General features: G+C 41.1%; 1 protein-coding gene and 1 non-coding gene across 4 annotated transcripts in view; both read left to right on the top strand.

Moving 5' to 3' along the window:
• Nucleotides 1–18,515, top strand: part of LOC112558847 (gastrin/cholecystokinin type B receptor-like) — a 42,204-nt gene that overhangs the window by 2,468 nt on the left and 21,221 nt on the right. For 2 of the 3 annotated variants that reach the window (XM_025229559.1, XM_025229560.1), the window contains exon 2: nt 10,453–10,783. In XM_025229559.1, the coding sequence (XP_025085344.1) occupies nt 10,496–10,783 (288 nt within the window). In that variant the 5' untranslated portion in view covers nt 10,453–10,495. Of the gene's footprint in view, nt 1–10,452; nt 10,784–17,582; nt 17,694–18,515 lie in introns of those variants that run through there. The other variant, XM_025229557.1, reaches the window with a different exon arrangement.
• On the top strand, nt 17,906–17,977 carry Trnag-ucc. The gene has a single exon. It is a non-coding gene; the product is annotated as a tRNA-Gly (tRNA).

Genomic DNA, 18,515 nt, shown 5'->3' with positions numbered 1-18,515 from the left:
ATACGCCATATTTAATAGCTTAACAAATAACTAGCTTAAAGCAATAATACATTGATATTTGTTGGTCTACACAATGTCTTTTATGTACTTAAATGATATATGTACAGCAATAAGAAATTGTTCTCTATCTCTCTCATTCTCTGTGTGTGTTTGTGAGAAGAGTTCTCGTTAAAAGTTGTAATCAAAGTGTTTTAGTAAACAAGCCATAGTGAAGTTTAAAGCCAAAATACAAAAAACCCTAAATCTTCTCCAATCTATTTATTTATCGTTGCCTTTGTTGATAACACAACACTGATGTCTTTTCCATCCTTCTCTTTATGTTGGTGTGTCTCACTAAAAACAACTCTCACCCGCGCCCCGAACTTCTTCTTGGACCATCGGCGAGTATGGACTGCGCATGCGCTGAATATTTGACGAAATAACTTCATTACGACGACCGATGATTAAAACGATGGAGAAGACAGTTATTATTAGAGCTGTTGCTGATTGTACTCAGCCACAAAGTACTCATGGGACACATTATTCCGACTAAATGATTAGACTGCGAGCGAAAAATAAAGGGGAGTAAATACTGACCGAGCGGACACCAGAGGCGCCCACAATTTCCGCTCACTGAATGGATTCCGCTTGATCAAATTACACGATCTACACTCCTCCCCGACCATCCCAACCCCATCTTAAGTAAAGTAATATTTGGTTCTGCGCGTGATTACTGTTCACAAGATTCTGCGCCCGCTAGAGGGCGCTGCTGTCTCTCCACGTGATCACACATCTCGTACGCAATTGGAGGTCTCGTGGAATGACGTGGGATCAACTTCCACTTCTTAATTATTCGACAGTTTTTGTTCAGACACAACAGAGGAGAAGATTTGCATCTCGCGAAAAAAAATTCAAAGAGACAGAGAATCGTCTTCAGGGAAACAAACGATTCTCGATATGTATCGCACTGAAACAAAAAAAAAAAACCGACGATGTATAGTGTTTGTTCAGACTAAAATAATGACACAGTAAGTGTAGAGACTAATAATTATTACACAGTAATTCTAGAGACTAAAGGGATTCTAAACATTGATAGTAGTATTATGAAGTGGACCACAGACTAATAATTTAGGGATTGTACTCATTAGTTGTAATTATGGAAGCTAAAGTAATTCTACAGACTAATAATAATTCAACTCTACAGGCTAAAAATAGAGTAATTGTCTAGACTTATTACATAGTGATTGTAGAGGCTAATAATACAGTAATTGTAGAGGTTTATTAGTTTATAAAGACTTAATATGTAAAGATTGAACAGACTAAGAAAAGTGTAATTATATGGATAATTATAGACTAATTATCGGGATTGATTATAGAGTTCAGAAACTCACTGGTTTTAAAATGTTTACAACAGAGTACATGAAGAGTTGTTGTACTTGCTCTGATATGTTTTGAAGATGTAAGATTTCTGTGAGTATACAGCAATACTCGAGTGGAGTTACATGTTAAGGAAGACGAGAAGACGAGCTTACTCGAGGATCAGTCAGTGAGAGGTGTGGGATGGTTTGTTGATTTCATAAAGACTTCATGTCCTGGAATAAAAAGAAGTCCATGAATGTTCACCAGCTCGCCATTTGTATTTTTAGACCAAAGGCAAACCTCCTCCAAATGTTGATGCCGAGGGAAGAGCAAGTACAGACAAGCAGATCAACATACCTGATGTAATCTCATGTAGTTCCTTGATAGTAAGTGCTGATGATAACAGTTTTTTGAGGCACGGGGGATGCGAGGCTGATAAAAGTTCGGTCTACACATCGCAGATGATCTTTGAAAGAAAGCTCACCTTTGTAAAGGGCGATAAGGGCTCTTATAAAACATCACCGAAAAATAATTGTAAAAAATCCTAAACACGTGCACTCGATTTCAGTGAGCCTGCACAAGCAGTCGACAGGCCCGCAGGTAGATCGGATGAAGGCGAGAATGTAAATACGGCTAAACAAACAAAAAAAAAAATCTAGAAAAAAATAAAACACAACAAACCTGGAGCTGCGAGGGCGAGAAGTTGCACAGCTCAGCGAAACTCGTCGTTGTTGTTGTTGTTGTTGTTGTTGTTGTTGTTGTTGTTGTTGTTACAAACAGATTGTAAGGTTTGCTGTAGAACTACTCGCCCTTCTTCTTTTTCTTGCTGCTGCTTCTGCTACAAAGTCAACGACCGTGATAACGATGATGTCGATAAATTGATAGGGTCTGTTTTGTTGTCCTCTCTCTATATATATATGTGTATGTGTGTGTGCTGTTTGTGTTCTGGTCTAGTAATCACCAGCATCATCAGGGGTGTCAGATGTCTTGCCAGATTATTTTTGTAGCTAATGAAGCCATTAGTTCGGTGTGTATATCAGACCGGCAGTTACACGCAGGAGACACAGGAGGCACAGACTACCTCCTTGCTGCGCCCTCGGCTGTTTTTCTCTCTTGTTTTCCTTTTTTTACACTACTTACGTTGGCATGTACAGTTATTGTTCTCTCTCTCCCAAGTACACTGGGTTCAGATTGCTAGAGCCACTGATCTTTCTGTACTAGAAGGTGAACAAACTCGTTTTTCTTATGAAACAAGGGACATTGAGAACACATCGTTTGGTTTCGCCATACAGAATGGATTACCGTTCTCCTTGCTTATAGATAACAGAATTTTATTTTACAGATTGGTTTTTTTTTTTTTTTTTTTTTGTTTTTTTTTTTTTGCTTATCACCATTCCTCTCCCCTGGTTAGTTCCAATGGCCCCCATAGGAAGAAGCTTTCTAAGACAATATTAAATAACTTTTTGCTATTGCACATAAATTTGCATTCAATCCTTTTTTTTTATAATTGGCGAACTCTCTTTTACTCTATGCGAGGTCCTTTTCTCAGACGATGGGAATGGAATACGAACTATCGAACTATTTCCACGGCTTTACTGTATCCTTCCAAAGTGTTCTTTGTTCTTTGTTCTTTTAGTGGTGTTCCTTTATCTCAAATTTTTCCTGCGCGAACGGAAAATTGTGGGAAAGGACAGAACTCGAGAATAAATAATCTCTCTAAGATTTCAAAGACGGACGAAAGTTTCGCAAAGGTTTTATTTTAACCTTCATGTCAAAAATTTTACAAATTTGGTTAAATGTTTGTCCGTATTAAAACGGCCTCTACACGTGAGTTGAAAAGGCAATGCACTCGCTTGTTGATGCTCCCCCAAACTCTTGTGAAAACCAGCAGCTACACTCCTCCACTCTTGTGAAACCAGCATGATTGCTCCAAGATATCAGATTCCTTTAGCTGCTAGACTTCCTTTATTTTATTTATGTATTTTTTGTTTTGAATTTTCATTGACTTCATCAGTACCTGAAATTAAGTGTGCCCATACACTGACTATTGGTTACTGTTACTCCAGCTTATTGTGGTGATGAGTAGAGTTCACTTAAATGTACTGGCTGTTCTTTTTCTGTACCATCTCTTGTTTTGTTGTTTTTGTGTTTTTTCCCCTTTAATCAGAATCTCCGTCAACACTGGAAGAAACTCATTCAGGTCTAATTACCAACATGTGCCCAAAATGGATTGTCAATTACCGCTGGTGAAGAAAACAACAAAACTGCCAGATCTTGAACTTGTCATCGGCTGTAAATTGATTCTTCCTATTTTCTTATCTTTTTTCCCTCCAGTCCAATACTTTTATTATTTTCTTTTTTTGTTTTGTATGTGGCTTTTATATACCTCAACCTACTACTTGAAAAGTAAGAATCGTTTTGTAGATTATTGTCCTAAGCTGATTTCCCCTCCACCACCTCGAAGAGCGAGAGACACGTGTTTATTTGTCAAATAAACACATGTATGCCACATGTTTATTTACGTACGCCATATTTGTTTACAATAAACATTCCAATCGATAGACTATCCTCATTTGAACTCCTAGATCTTTATTTATTTTGGTTCATTTGCACAAATTAAGTGCTCTGCGAATTTCTCTACGATAAAAACCCAAAACAAACAAAAAGAAGAAAAATCCAAAATAAATAAAACATCTTGTGAATTTACTCTAGCGGGTACACGATATTTACCTTTTTTGTAAGATTATAAACCATCGTCAGCATATCACCATCTTGGCTCATGTCATCTGTGAATACATCAGCCACAAACATGCACCCACGCATGCGCAGAGCACGTGCAGAAGCCGAGTGTTGTCATCAATATGACAGCATTTTCACCCTTTCTTTTCCCTGTAAGACGACAGATCCTCCGGCCTGAGATTGCCGACATGACCTTTGCCCTGCGTTTCGATGAGGCATCCAGCATCCTGCGTGCGGGGGCCTCTCCTCCCTCATCCCCTTCCTCCCCTTCCTCCCCTCGCGCGCCGAGCGGCGATCAATGCACGTGACGAGAGAATGTCATTAGCCGCCAGGATCGGACTAAGTGAGTCATCTTTAACTGTCCCGTGTACTCAACACCACTTCCACACCATTGCAGGACATTCCGCGCCCTTTGGAGCATGTCATCCCCTCATGAAAACAACAACAACAGCATTCATAAGTGTTTACAAAGTGCCGACTCTTGCTACAGCAGTTGATGGCGCATACAAGCACTCACACATGCGCACGGCCAGAAAAAAACCATGTGACCACAGGAAAAGAAAAAAAGATTTCAGAGAGGTTTTGAAAGAAGATTGGGTTCTGGCGAATACGGAATGGCAGTTTGGTGGAGTGAACCAGAAACAAGAAAGAAACCAGGACCAAATGTACGGCGTCTGGTTCGAGGCCCGCTAGTCTCGGGGGATGAGAGGAAGATTGAAGACAATGAGAAGATGGGTTGAATAGGTTGACGGAGGCAGAGCCATCAGTAACATACTATGTTTACTTTTTTTGCACTGAACATGTTTAAAAACTAACCGTTTGAATGCTTTGGGGTCAATATCACTTTTTTTCATGCGAGGGCAAATTTGCAGACCTGAAGAATGGGGTGGATAGTTCTAGGATGTCCTCTTCATGATATACACTCTGACTCATGGAGGTAGTGAAGTACTTGAGAAGAAAACTGAATCTGGTTGATACGAGAACGAAGGAACTACATCTAATTAACATCAACTAATATCTCGGAGATTTTTAGACGAAACTTTTTTGTGGAAAAGATGTTAAGAAACACAAAATTAATCTTTTTGAGTGTCATTGGAAGGAGTTTGGTAGCTGCAAGAAAGTCTTTCAAGATTCAATGCCCTTCTTTAGAAGAAGTTGCTTCGATATTTTTTCTAAAAATTTGCGTTCTTCGCCAAGGAAATGAAAGAAGCGATTTTGGACCTAGTGGCCTGGAAAATGTCTCTGTGAATACGGAATGTGGACCCCCAGCCCCAGTTCCCAGCCTGACCTGCTCGCTTGACCTGAGTAATGTTATGAGTGCACTAAGGGGATGCCGGACGGTGAAAAGAAAACAGTAGCAAGACCTGGGTATTGGTTGACTGGCAGCCTGCAGCGACACCCGGATATGGTGTAGGTACAAGATGCCATGGCTCAGAAAAAAAAATAATAATAATGAGAGTTGTTACTTTTGATGTTCCCTCTGATGACTCGGCGATAGGCACGAGAAGTGTGTTGGGGGGAGGCGGGGAAAGGGGGAATCAAGTATGCAGTCGTCTGGACTCTGCCTGCAGAGTTTCGGTCGAAAGAGAAAACACCAACGAAATACGAATTTAAGAAATAAATATAATATCAGAAATTGGAGCCTCTCGGCGACATCAAAGAAAAATCACGCCCACGCTCGCGCCCACGCATATCACTCGCCAGCCGCCCTCGATTTTCGGTTTCCGTTCTCATCCGAACAGCAACAAAAAGAGGTTTGTGAAATATTTCAATCTTTCCTCCCAACACGCTTAATCACTACGTTTCAGACACAGGAAGCTTTTGCTAAAGAACCAGTCAGAACACACTAGATATTATTTACAAAAGTCGTTTAACAGCAACATGGACAGTGAGACATTCGAAAGGATACATTTCACGATTGTGTGGCGAGGCCTGTGAAAACTAATTTGCTTTTCATATGCAATGCACAGCAAAACTCCGTTACTCTGTCTGGTGCCAGACATACAACCGGACACACATTCACCTCACCTCCAGTTCTGAGAGAGAGAGAGAGTTGGTGTATGCATCTATGAACACTTAGTGGTCATCAAACGAAAAATGGATCGCTGATAGTTTGACAGAACCGCGCACAACGATCTGCAACCAAGACAAATTTCTGAACTATTGATTGCCCTTGTTAATTGTTTCCCCCTGTCCTCATGTACTAATTATCCTCCACTGTACCATACTTGTGACTTTACTTTCGTAACCCCGCTCTTTGAACTCTTGACAACATTTGCGTGTCACATGTCAGAGAACGAGAACAACATGACATCGACAGCAAACGATTTTTATCACCAACAGTCGTTCTACCCTCGTCGAGGTGTTCACTCTCTCTTTCATGGACAAGTAAAACAAAGGACGTGTATAGATGGACTACTGTCTGTCTGCCACGACCAACGCTTAGCCTCTTGCCAAGTTCTCCTCTGTTAGTCTCGGCGAGCCGTAACAAAGAATGTGAATAAACCGGAAGCTTTGTAGTCTAATGCCTCGTTTTAGTTCTTAACTGGGGAAAAAATCGTCTGCCAGCAGTCCAGTTATAAAAGATCGTGGGCCAAACCACCTTTGTGACAGGTGAGCATGCAGCAACCGGCGCTGACCTCACTGCCTCCAGCAAACACATTCAACATACAGTTGTAAGTGGTTGAGAGGATGCTGCCATTGGGTAGATGCTAACCCAAAACTGCTTCTACGGCAGTTTGTAGATTTATCACTTGTTTTATCTTCAGGTTGGGAAATTTCTTTCATGTTAAAATCAAAATAACTTTCAAGAATTGCGCCGGTTGTTGACAGAAAGTAAATGCATTAGAAGAATAAAGAAAAGGAAGCATAAAACTGTCTTTCCAAAAATAAGTATCTTTGTACCCTCGCTCTCACACACACATGTATTCACAGATACGTGTTCACACACACACACAGGTACACAAACACTTTCTCGTCTTCTCTCGTGTGATCAGCTCCTCGCTGCTATCACAACAATTGATGCAGAAATCATGTCGTGAGGTCGAAAGCTATTTTCAATCCATCAGCCTTATCTCTGTCAGAAAGTGTTTACAAATATGGGCCGAATTTAGCTAAGATAGATAAATCTGTCTTGCCAGAACTTTCTACAATCCGGGAAACTCTTTGAGTCTCTCCCTGCATTTGATTGCTGGCGACTGTAGAAGGATGGGGAGCCTGCTGGGACATGGACTGTGTGTTCACAAGGTCCGACAGTCAGTTCAATTAAAAGACCAGATCGTAGAATGGTCTGAGTAGTAAAATAGTTTTATCGTTTACTCAAAATTTCATTGCATGTTTCATAAAATATATATAAATATATACTTATAAGGACATAACAAAAAGAGAAAATAATTCTGTGGTGGTGAGGGTTTCTTGGGTTTGTTCTTGTTTCTAAACACCTCCATAGGGCAGCAAGTACTTGTTACTAATAATAGATTATTTACTAACTGAATTAATATTTTTGGTTAACACACACACAAATTGAATTCATATTTTTCAAAAAGAATTTTTTAATAATTATTACCTTCTTAATTCAAATAATGTTTCGGTTGAACGGGTTTTCCTTTTTAACTTTAATCAAAGGACGTTGTCAGCTTTAAAACACTTCTTAGTAAAAGCAAAATATGATACTATTATCAGAAAAATATATTTTATGCCAGACATAGACTGTAGTAACAATGTAGATAAGAAACAAAACAGGGTAAAGTGTAGAGAACGCTGGGGAAGCAGGTAATGGCTGGACTCGAACCAAGGTCTGAGATCGATCAGTCAAAGTACCATTCCAATCAGTGCAGTATTCACTAATGGAGCCCACCGCTAGTTTGTCCCAAGAAACATTCCAATCTGTGTTCTCCAAGCAAGCACTGAGACAGCTCAGCTAAGTGCCAGTTAAATTATTCAAAGCTGTATTCACTAATGGACCCAGTCGCTCACAAGAAACTTTTAAACTTTTCAAAGCTGAGTTCTTAATCCAAGCTTGGAGGTCGATCAGTCAAGTGCCATTAATTATTCACAGCTGTATTCACTAATCGAACCAGCCTCCAGCCCTTTCACAAAACCTTCACCAAACGATGAGTCAGACAAATAAATTAGACAGGGACCTTCATTAATGTCGGTCCGTGAATTAGACAAAACAGTTGACAAAGACAGGTCCCACCGATCACCATCCAGGGAGGGACAGGAGGTGGATCCAGTGATCTGTATGACCACCACTCACAAGTTGAAGGAAAAAAAATTATAAGGATAAGAACTTCATTTTATTTATACGACGGATTAAAACATTGCTGCTTTGTACAGATAATAAATAAGTATTCATTATGTTAAAGTTCACAATTATTTATATTCTTTGAAAAGAAGCTGCGATGATGGATCTGCTCCTGTCCTTCCTCGTCAATACATTTTGAAACTAACAAGTTTTTCTCGAGTTCGTGCTAGCTTATCCAAATCCCTCATGAATAAATCCAAGGACTGGCCTGTGGGTACGAAGGATGAGTAAGGACAGATATTTCCTTTTCTCCTGAGGAAAGCCATCTTTTCCATGATGGAAGTCTCCGGCAGACTCATCTGTCTCCTTAACCTTCTCGCCCTGGTACAGCTGAACCCCTTATGAACGACATGCGAGTTTCCTGCGGGGCAAGGAGTTGTCGTTATTTATGTATTTATTTAGAGGATGTTTAGACCTACCAAACTGTCCGAGGTAAAGGGGCGCAATCAATGCCCAGCAAGACGGAGTTGTGCCGCTTTGATACTTGTCACACAGACCCTTTGATTACAAGGACCAAGACGATGGTTCGAGAACGCTTAGTAATACCACCAGCTGGGGTCTGTTACTTAGCTAAACAAACAAACAAACAAACAAACAAACAAACAAACAAACAAGCAAACAAACAGTTAAAGAAAGTCGGTTATCTCTGGCTGCATGTCTGACACACCTACAGACAGACAGACATGTTTCCAGTCTGGACAGTTGGAATCACAGAGCGGAGTAGTTATTCTCAGACGTCACTGATCTCTGCAAACGAAAATCGATGACGAGGAGCCTGAAAGGACGAAAGTCTTGTGCGTTGATTGATGTTGGCAGATATTCCACCGCGGCAAAGGGCGCGTAGGGGGCGCTGACGAGTGACCCTGCGGCCAAAGGGAACGAAAGGCGGTCACGTGACTGCGAGATGCAACTCGTCCCAGACGGTGGTCGCACTTGTTGCAGCATCCCGGCAATGTCTGCTGTCTGCTCCGGGAATGAACCCGAGAAGCTTTGGGGGAACTTTTCGCCATCTTTGTCTTCGCTTGCTGTCGTCAACACCCAACATCATTAGCAACGTGCGTCCGACTTGAAATGTCAAGAGAGTGAGAGGAGAGAAAGAGAGTTAAATAATAAATAACATGTCTTCCTTTCCTTGAAAGTGATCTTCATTAGTGACATCAGTTAGACGATAAATGCTTCCAGGGCATCTCAACTGTAATTCTTACAATACAAAATGTTTTTGAAAAGTACATTTTGGAAACGCGATGTTACGCGGGCTGTAGGCAAGAGGACCGCAGACTCCAAACATCAACTACAACACTACATAGCAACTGCTGAGACAGACACACACAGACACAGACACACAGACACAGACACACCCGCCACAGGCACGTGACCTATTCGGACAATAAGGTGTATCAGGTAAACTCTACTTTTTTAAATGCTATTTTTAGCGAGCTCAGACATGATTACACACGTCAGGGTTGTTCCTCCGACTTTGAAACATTGCTCGAGTGGTCTTAAATACTTCATTCCTTGTTTTATTCTTTCTTTCCGAGATTCCTTCCCTATTTTTTCCTTAGATTCTTCCTTTTTTCCTTTTTTTCCACTTTATTTTTCCTTTCTTTTTTATGTACTTAAAAAAACTTTCTCTTTGATTTCTTTCCTTTTTTTAATCTTTCCTTGTCTCTCTCTCTCTCTCTCTCTCTTTCTGCATTTCTTCCATTTTTTTGGTTTCTTGGATTATTTGTTACAATTCTTCTTATATTTTTCCTTCTTAATTTTTTCCTTTCTTTCTTCCATTCTTAGTTTATTCATTTCTTTCATTATGTTCTTTTTATGTTCTTTCTCTCTTTTATTACTACCGTCTTATATTATTTTTTTATCTTTCACTTATTTTATTCATTTGTTAATTGGTTAAGCTTGTTTGGTTTTGTTTAAGTGTGCAGCAAAGTGCCAAAAATGCTCTGTCGTTGAGCAGAGCACTGAAACTGGTAAAAGTAAAAAAAATGCATTGTGGTCAGATATCAGTGTACTGCCATACCCAATAAGGGTTAAATGATGATGATGATGATGATGACTGTTTGCAGGTCGACGTTGCCTGCTTTCAGCCGCAGCTCTGGGCAGCGCTACATGGCCGCCTCCCATCTCCCGTCTGCCACACCGACAACTTCCACAACCTCCCACACCGCAGTCAGCAGCAGCGACATCGTGCTGCTCGTCGCCTTCCTGGCGGTCGGCGTGGTGGCCTTGTGCGCCAACGTGGTCGTGCTTCTGACCCTGGCCTTGACCCGCAAGCTGAGGATGAGGTCGTCGTCAGCGTTCGTGCTGAGTCTTGCGGTGGCCGACACAGCCTTCACCGTGCTCACTGTTTCCCTGGCAACGTGCGGCCTCCTCAGCCACCAGTGGCTTTTCTCCAAGGTCTGTTCCACGATGTTTGCCAGTTCACATTTTCTGATAATTTTTTTAAAACTTTCAATGTTTTTTTTTTTTTTTTCTATTAAACTAAACCAACCCTGATAGCACCTCCAAATCTCTCTTGCCTGGGAAAGATTGGGTTTCGTAGTCATGGAGACAAGAAACGGTCTTCCTTCAACACATGTGAGATTTCATTCAAGCTCCTCCTGACCTGCCAAAGTTCTGACTGGAATGGTGTGCCACGATGTTGTCATCATCGTAGTCTGACATGACATCTGTCTCCCTCCCTTTACTCAAGAGCTCATGATGTCGGACACGGAGAAACGATCCGCCCCACTCCGCCACCCTCAGCAAATGCATCTGAGTCAACACAAGGCCTGACCACATCATCCATATGCCTTTCACTTTTTGAATGCACCTGATGGTCGTTGGCACATAGTCAACTGTCTTTTTGTCCCATCCAGGCGCGATGTTTGTCTCCCCATATCTCTTTCTTCCGACAGAGACAAGATGGAAAAGAAAACCAATTAGAATTAGAAAAACAATTAGAAGATGGATACGGTTCACGATCACTAATGCCATCCAATTTAAATTTTTTTCTCTTTAAAATTTTGGACATGTACTTGTTCTAAAGAAACATCGTTGGGTTTTTATAACCTCTAGGGACCTTAACATCAGTATTAAACATATTTATGAAATTTGCATACAATAGCCGTTACTTTGTTATCGCCTGGCGCTGATCAAGGGCAGAAAACTTAGTTTTGTAATTGTTTACTAAAGTGCTCCACGCCTGATCATCGCCTCATCAATAAATTGTTGATGGATGTTGCCAACAATCAGAATGGGCCAACCGGCATCTGCCTGAGGCTCTGGGGAGGAGAAGAAAGTCTGAGATCCTTGAATCCTCTGTGGGGATGTAGGGGAGGGGAAGATGTTGAGGGGAATGTCCAGGCTTTAAAAAGTCCCTCGTTGACTTGACTCGATCGCTGACGTCACGCTGCAACCGATGGATTTGCTGAGGAGTAACGATGAAAGCCCGAGAACCGAGTCTGTCCCTCCTGGCTGTCCGTTGAGTGCGGAGCTGTCGCGGTCATGGAGTTCGCTGCCAATTCTCTCTCTCTTCCACAGAATATTGCTAGGGTTAGCGGAAACGAGAGGCAGAAAGGGTGGTGATGATGAGAGAAGGGGGTTAGGGGTAGGGATGGGGCCCAGCTGGCTAAAAACTCAGAAAAAAATCTACTTAAAGACATCAACTCTGAAACCGTGGGTGATGTGTTTCTAAACCTTTGGAGAAACCTCGAGCGATGGGTTTTCTTTCAACACTGGACATGGCTAAGAGAAACTGACGGGAAAAGGTTTTCGGTTTTACAAGAAACCATAGATTTTTTAAAAGGTCTTTGTAGTTTTTTTTTTTTTTTTTTTCTTTGGTAATTGGTCCGTCGTCGTCTCTTCACAAATCCTCCGAAGTTTTCCGACTTTTCTCCGTCTGCAGCGGTGCGCGTGGCTTTCAGGGAAATGGGATGGCACCATGGACAGACACGGAGAAGTGGGGAGAGCATCCATCAGTGTCGTCAGTCTGCAGTTGTCGGGATTGACTGGGAGGGAGAGGAGAGGAGAGAGGTGGTTGGGGGTTGCTAGACAAATTTATCGCTGCTGTTGCAATACGCCATGCTGACCGATTTAGGGGGAGAAAGTTGAGGAGGGGGAACCCTGGGAGGAGCAGCAGGAACTACATTTACTGGTGAGGGAGAGGGACAGATGTGAACAATACGAGAGAGGCTTTGTCTGTCTCAGCCATTTTCCATATCGTCTGCGTCGGCGTGGGGTGAAAAGTTCAGCTTCATATGAAATCCGTTATAGGAATGAAGATCTTGAGCAAAATATAACTGTTAGTTTTTTTTCCCCTGAAATCCGCGTTTTCTACCAATATGTATGCATATCAGCAACAAAAGAAACAAAATGTTTTGGATGGTCTGACGGAGATGCCTTATATAGACTTATTTACATTTTTTGACATGGTTGGCATAAAGTCATTCGACCTACAGGTCTATTTAATTTTCCAGCTATCCCTCAAGCAGTTTTATTTGTCATTCAAAGCTCAATCCATTTTTTTTTTAAACATTTATTATCTTTGACAGATACATGACACATAAAAATAAATATTTTACAATATAACAACATAAAGACAAACATATGCACATAGATTAACAGTCATTTTAAGAATACATCCATTCTGCCAACGAAGCCAGCAGTGTAAAATGTTACACAAGAGACAAAGTATGTGTTCTGGTCACATCTCACACAAATCAAGCAATCATCATGGAAGGCACCGTGGATCCCATGTGTCATAGGCTGACAGCACAACAATATTAATGCATATAATATCAAGACATATGTAGGTAATCATAAAGTCATTAGACCATTTTATTCTTTTCTTACTTCCTGTTTTTCATTTATTTAAAGAATAGCGGTTCATTCCACGTTTATCGGGGAAAAAAAAAAAAAAAACAAAGAGGCGCTGAAACAAACAACCTCGCCACATTTACGGGGAAAAAATCAACAAACAGCATGGAGTAAATCAACAACCAGCACAACAGACACAATAAAAAAAAAACAAACGGTCATCATGACTGACACATTAATGGTACAGAAGACGGTAGAGTTGGAGGCTCAAACTCTCTGAGACAAGTTCCCTCCTCCTCTTCTCCTTCTCTCTCTCCTTCTCTCTCCTTCTAACACACACACACAAGCTCGCCTTCCCTCCTTCAAAAAATGATTTGATCGAAAAAAAATATTATTCGTGATTGCGCATTTGAATGCAGCCTTCTCTCTCCTGGCTTTTTGGACTTGCGCAGTAAGTTCAGCATCCACGGCTTCCTCCCAACTCAGTGCAGCTCACGTGACTTACGATGTCAGCGGCAGGGAATCGAAATGAAAGAGCGCATCACCCCTCCCCCAACCTTCCCCACCACCACACCATCTTTTATTTGGTGGAGATGGAGGGTCTGGCGAGGAGGAGGAGGAGGAGACGAAACTGCCCCCCTCCAAAGTCTGAGCTGAGCTCAGCTCAATGGTGCATGATGCTGTGTGTTATGCCATGCACGTGCAGACTTGGTCATGCCAGCATGCTTCATGTACAAGATTCCTCTTTTTATTTTTATTTTTTTTCCAAAGTGATCCGGAAAAAAAAACTTTCAAGATGCGCATGCGCCTTGCCAATGAGATTAGCTGTCAGAATCGGCACAGTTCCCAGATTTTTCAGAGAAAATAAGTTCTACAGGGTGTGAGACATAGGAGTAAGCCCTCTAGGTAAAGAAGACAGAACAAAGGCCATCTTGGGACACACTTAGCGAGACTTCCGAGCCAGGAGGGTATGTCGGAGTACCATCCTAACCCATGGAAATAACACTCCAAGATAGAAGACATATCCGAAACGCCAGGGCAGCATCAGAATAGCCTGCTAGACGATGGAAATACACCGGAAACAACCTCTATGAGAATTAAAAAGAGAAGATGACAAAAAGTAAGAAGAAGACGAAAAGGAAAAGACTACGAAGTAAGAAGAGAATGAAGCGGGAAAAGGGAGGAGCGAGGAGGACTTGCGTGTTCGTCTGCTTGACGAAAAGTGATTGAAAACACGCCAGTCGTCCACTGTAGCCACGAGAAGACCAATTACACTCGCTTCACTGGCGGATCGAAGTGCAGTGGAGCGTGGAGAAATGAAGCTGAGACTGATGCAGACTCCACTCGGCATGAGAGCGGAGCGAGGGCCGTGATAATATGGCGTCGCTCGTTCCATCTGAATACCTGCGACAGGAAGCAACTGTCTTCACAGGAATAGGAATGATTGTGTGAAAGAATTCACAGCTTTGAATTTTCTTTATAAACCGAAAAATGAACATGATTGCTGGTGTGTCGTGCACGTACACACACACACACGTGAGCGAACAACATCTTGCAGTGACAAGACAAGATAAAAACCATTGGCGATCCAATGATGTCCGCCATGACAGTGTCCACAGTATAAGCAACCCCAAGGTGCCGTCCTCTACTTTTATTTTAGTAATGTGTATAATCATTTACTTCTTTTACAGTTTCGACTTTATGTTTACAATGTTCTCCTAACTTCTTGGGATTTATTCGACGAATCATTGTCCTCCCTGGACAGTTTGTCTTTCATGGAACTGCGACCTCCTTGGTGTTCTTGTATATATCACATGTCTAAAACTTTGTTTGCTCAGACTTAGAAATAAAATCAACCCCATAAATATACCCATTCATCCTTTAAAAAAAAGGTTAACTATAAGAGATATTTGATCAAGTGTAATGCCTTCCAGACTGACCACTCCTTGTTTCCTTTAAAAATGTTACCTCCCCTGGTGGTGCCCCCTTCCTCCATCTCCTTCCCTGGCACTATCGTTTCCTGATTTATCGAAAACAAGACAAAACGATTCGTGGACCTCAGTTCAAACACTGTGCGAGTCCATGCGAACATAACGAGAGCCCCGATCCCCTAACACGTTTTGTTCAGGAAGCATTCAAATCAACACCCGGGAGGCACGTGGGCTCTCATTTGCCTTCGTGATGCCGGTAATGGGTCTCATGGCTCGCAGTCTCGTGAAGAGGAATGCCCACTGGCCTAAACGCAAACTGAAATTTGTTTATCCAGATTCCGCAAAGCTGTTTACCTGTTGCCTCCCGCTCCTGGGGGTTCGGCCTGGCGCTCGGCAACGATAAGTGAGTGAAAGGAGGAAGTGCGCCTTGTTCATCGCAGAATGTCTTTGGCCATTTACTGAAGCCGGTTCCTCCTGTCCGTGAAGCCATTCCTCCCTCAGTTGCTTTATTGATTTGTTTTGTCTTTTCTTGTTTTGTAAACTCTTCCAACTCCTCACGCAATGCTTTTGTTTGTTTGTTTGTTTGTTTGTTTGTTTGTTGTTTGTTTGCTTGTATGTTTGCTTGTTTGTTTGCGTTTGTTTGTTGTTTACTTGTTTGTTTACTTGCTTTTGCTTCAACTGTCTGACTTTCCAGTATTCAGGGTATCCCCTAGTGAATCTGCGTTGTTGCACTTCACCCGAATTTTTTTTTAGTTGTTTCATTAATTCCCCAATAGGGAAAGGGTCCATTGACCTTTGACATGTCACTTTAAAGCTTGATGTGGCTGCTAGGGTCAGCTAGTGCAAAGTGTCACTGTGTCATAGCATTAGGAATGTTACCTACATCACAACGTGTCATGTTGTATGAGGATGGTTGACACAAGTCTTTAATATATATATAAGTACCAATCGAAGGTAAAGTGTTATTCGCATCGCCGGGTCAGATCCGTTGACTGATTTCCGTTTAGTCTTTCATCTTCTCAGGTATGAAGATATTGACTTGATGGACAGAATAAAGGATCCCTTTGTGCCCGGAGGGCGAGATTGGGAGTTAAAACAACAAATAGTAGTGACGCTGACACTGATATCATTAATTTAAATAAAAATACATATTAATCATTTTAATGCTTTCTTCTGCTCGTCCTTCATTTTCTTTTGTTTACTCTTTCGTTCCATCTGTCTTATTTTAATAATATAATTATAATTTGTCATCATCATTATCATCAAGCTCGAGTATTTGCTCTGTCCGTATCCTGTTTGGTCTGTGGATACCTGCAGTGTCCTGTTTGGTTCATGAATGTTCATGGCCAACACCTAAGAAAGGAAGACAAAGGACAAATAAACAACTTGCCGCCAGTCGGGGCGAGGCGAGATGGTGCAAGTAAACAAGCACAATCCCATGATCCTCTATAATTCCTGTTTCCTTCTATAATGTAACCAGCGTATTGCAAAAACGCGCAAGTAAACAATTTAAATTGCACCAACTTTTCTGTTTTCGGTTTGTGTGGACCCAGTGGGAAAGGGAATAATCTGGTCTGGGATTGAGAGAGGGGTGTGGTGGGAGAGGTCGAAACCATCATTTTCACAGCCATCAAGGAAGATGTAAACGCTCAACAATTTAAAAACAAATGTAATGAACATTTGTTTGTCGCACGAAATCGTGTTTTGTGACATAATTTGTCACTGTTGACCTCGACACCTTAAGCTGTACGGACCTCTGGGTGCCTTGCCGATGACAGTTTTATCTCGACCTCCAAGTGTGACAAAAAAAAAAAAACACAAAAAAAAAACACAACAAAACAAAACAAAAGAAACACAAAACAAAACAAGAAGCGGCGCATGAGAACAGCACAACACATAATTTGTTCAATCATTGGAAATGGTCTAATCTATATCGCTTATTGTGTTGACTTTGTTACTGAACACTTTAGTTAAATGTGTAGTCATCATAATTCAATTAATAAAAACGATTTGAAAATAAAATCCCTTACTTCACCAAAAATAAAAAAATAAACAAAAACAAAACAAGAACAAAAGAAAAAGTCTTTATGTCACCTCTCCCTCCAACACTTTCCTCTCTCTCTCTCTTTCATTGTTTGTTGTTGTTGTTGTTGTTGTTTGTAATTTAAATTACAATTGTAATTCACTGTACATGTAATTTCTGTCTGCGCTTTTAGTCAAGTACATTGAGACTATATATTGTTAGGAGAGCACATGCTATTGGAATTATTATTATTAAGCCAGTGTTTCTGCTTTGTCCATATCCTGTTTGGATCATCTATTATTATAATTATTATTGTTGTTTCTTTTACTAATGTTAAGATTTGACCAGCTTTGCCTATAAGAATGCGCGCGCAACAGGAAGTGTGATGCTGACAGGACCTCACAGCGAGGCAAGCTGCGTTTGATTTTAGCGAAAAAAATTCTTAAATATTTTAACCAAGCACCAAATAAAGCGGATTTTTTTAGAAAATGAAGATAGATTCGCGTTCTTGGGGTTGAAATGTGAGCGCTAGAGACGTTGGCGGATGTTTATTGAGGTAACTTCTTTAAAATATTCTTATCAATTTCTGCGATATCCTCTTACTTGAGATACAGTAAAATATTTTACTTTCCTTTCCAATATTTACATTTGCGAAAAAGGAAAATACAAGAAGACATGACTGATCAATACTCAGAATTACAGTTTTCCATTCACTTGTCAGCGATAGTAAATACCATAAAATATGAAAATAAACCACAGCAGCCATCTGCGTCGGTGGTGTAACGGTCAGCATGGCTGCCTTCCAAGCAGTCGACCCGGGTTCGACTCCCGGCCAACGCATGATATTTTAGTTTGATTTTCTTTTTAGCAATGTATTTCAGAAAATGACCATCATTTCTTTTCTGATAGAATACCTGTCGAAATATATTTAAAATAATGTCACGCAAATGTGCTTTACCAACTTTGAAACAAAAGCTTTTGTTTCTGAACAGAAACGGAAAAGTTTGCAGATGACATCTTGATCAGTGTCTATATGTCATTAGGAGATGCCAGTCGTGGAATCTGTGGTAAAACTTAACTGAATGTCTCTCAAACTTTCTAAGCCGAATGTACTTGACGTGTTAGGCCCAAAGTAATTTAACACAAATATTTTTAAAAGTTTCCTGAAAAAAAGTAATGCATAGGGAAAGATTTACTGAATTTAGCCTCTCCACAATATGGATGCTGCTTAATGTTCCTACGGACTGAATGTCAGAAATGAGCATATCTTGTGATGCCGGGAAGACAGGCAAGCAAGGAGACAAAATTTTTCAAAAAAAATGAAGAGGCGCTGAGTCCTGGCCACTCGCAGACAGGTTTCTGCTGACCTTTGCTGACC

The sequence above is a fragment of the Pomacea canaliculata genome, linkage group LG3, assembly GCF_003073045.1.
Source record: "Pomacea canaliculata isolate SZHN2017 linkage group LG3, ASM307304v1, whole genome shotgun sequence".
NCBI classification, from domain to species: domain Eukaryota; kingdom Metazoa; phylum Mollusca; class Gastropoda; order Architaenioglossa; family Ampullariidae; genus Pomacea; species Pomacea canaliculata.
This window is presented reverse-complemented; position numbering and strand designations above follow the sequence as displayed.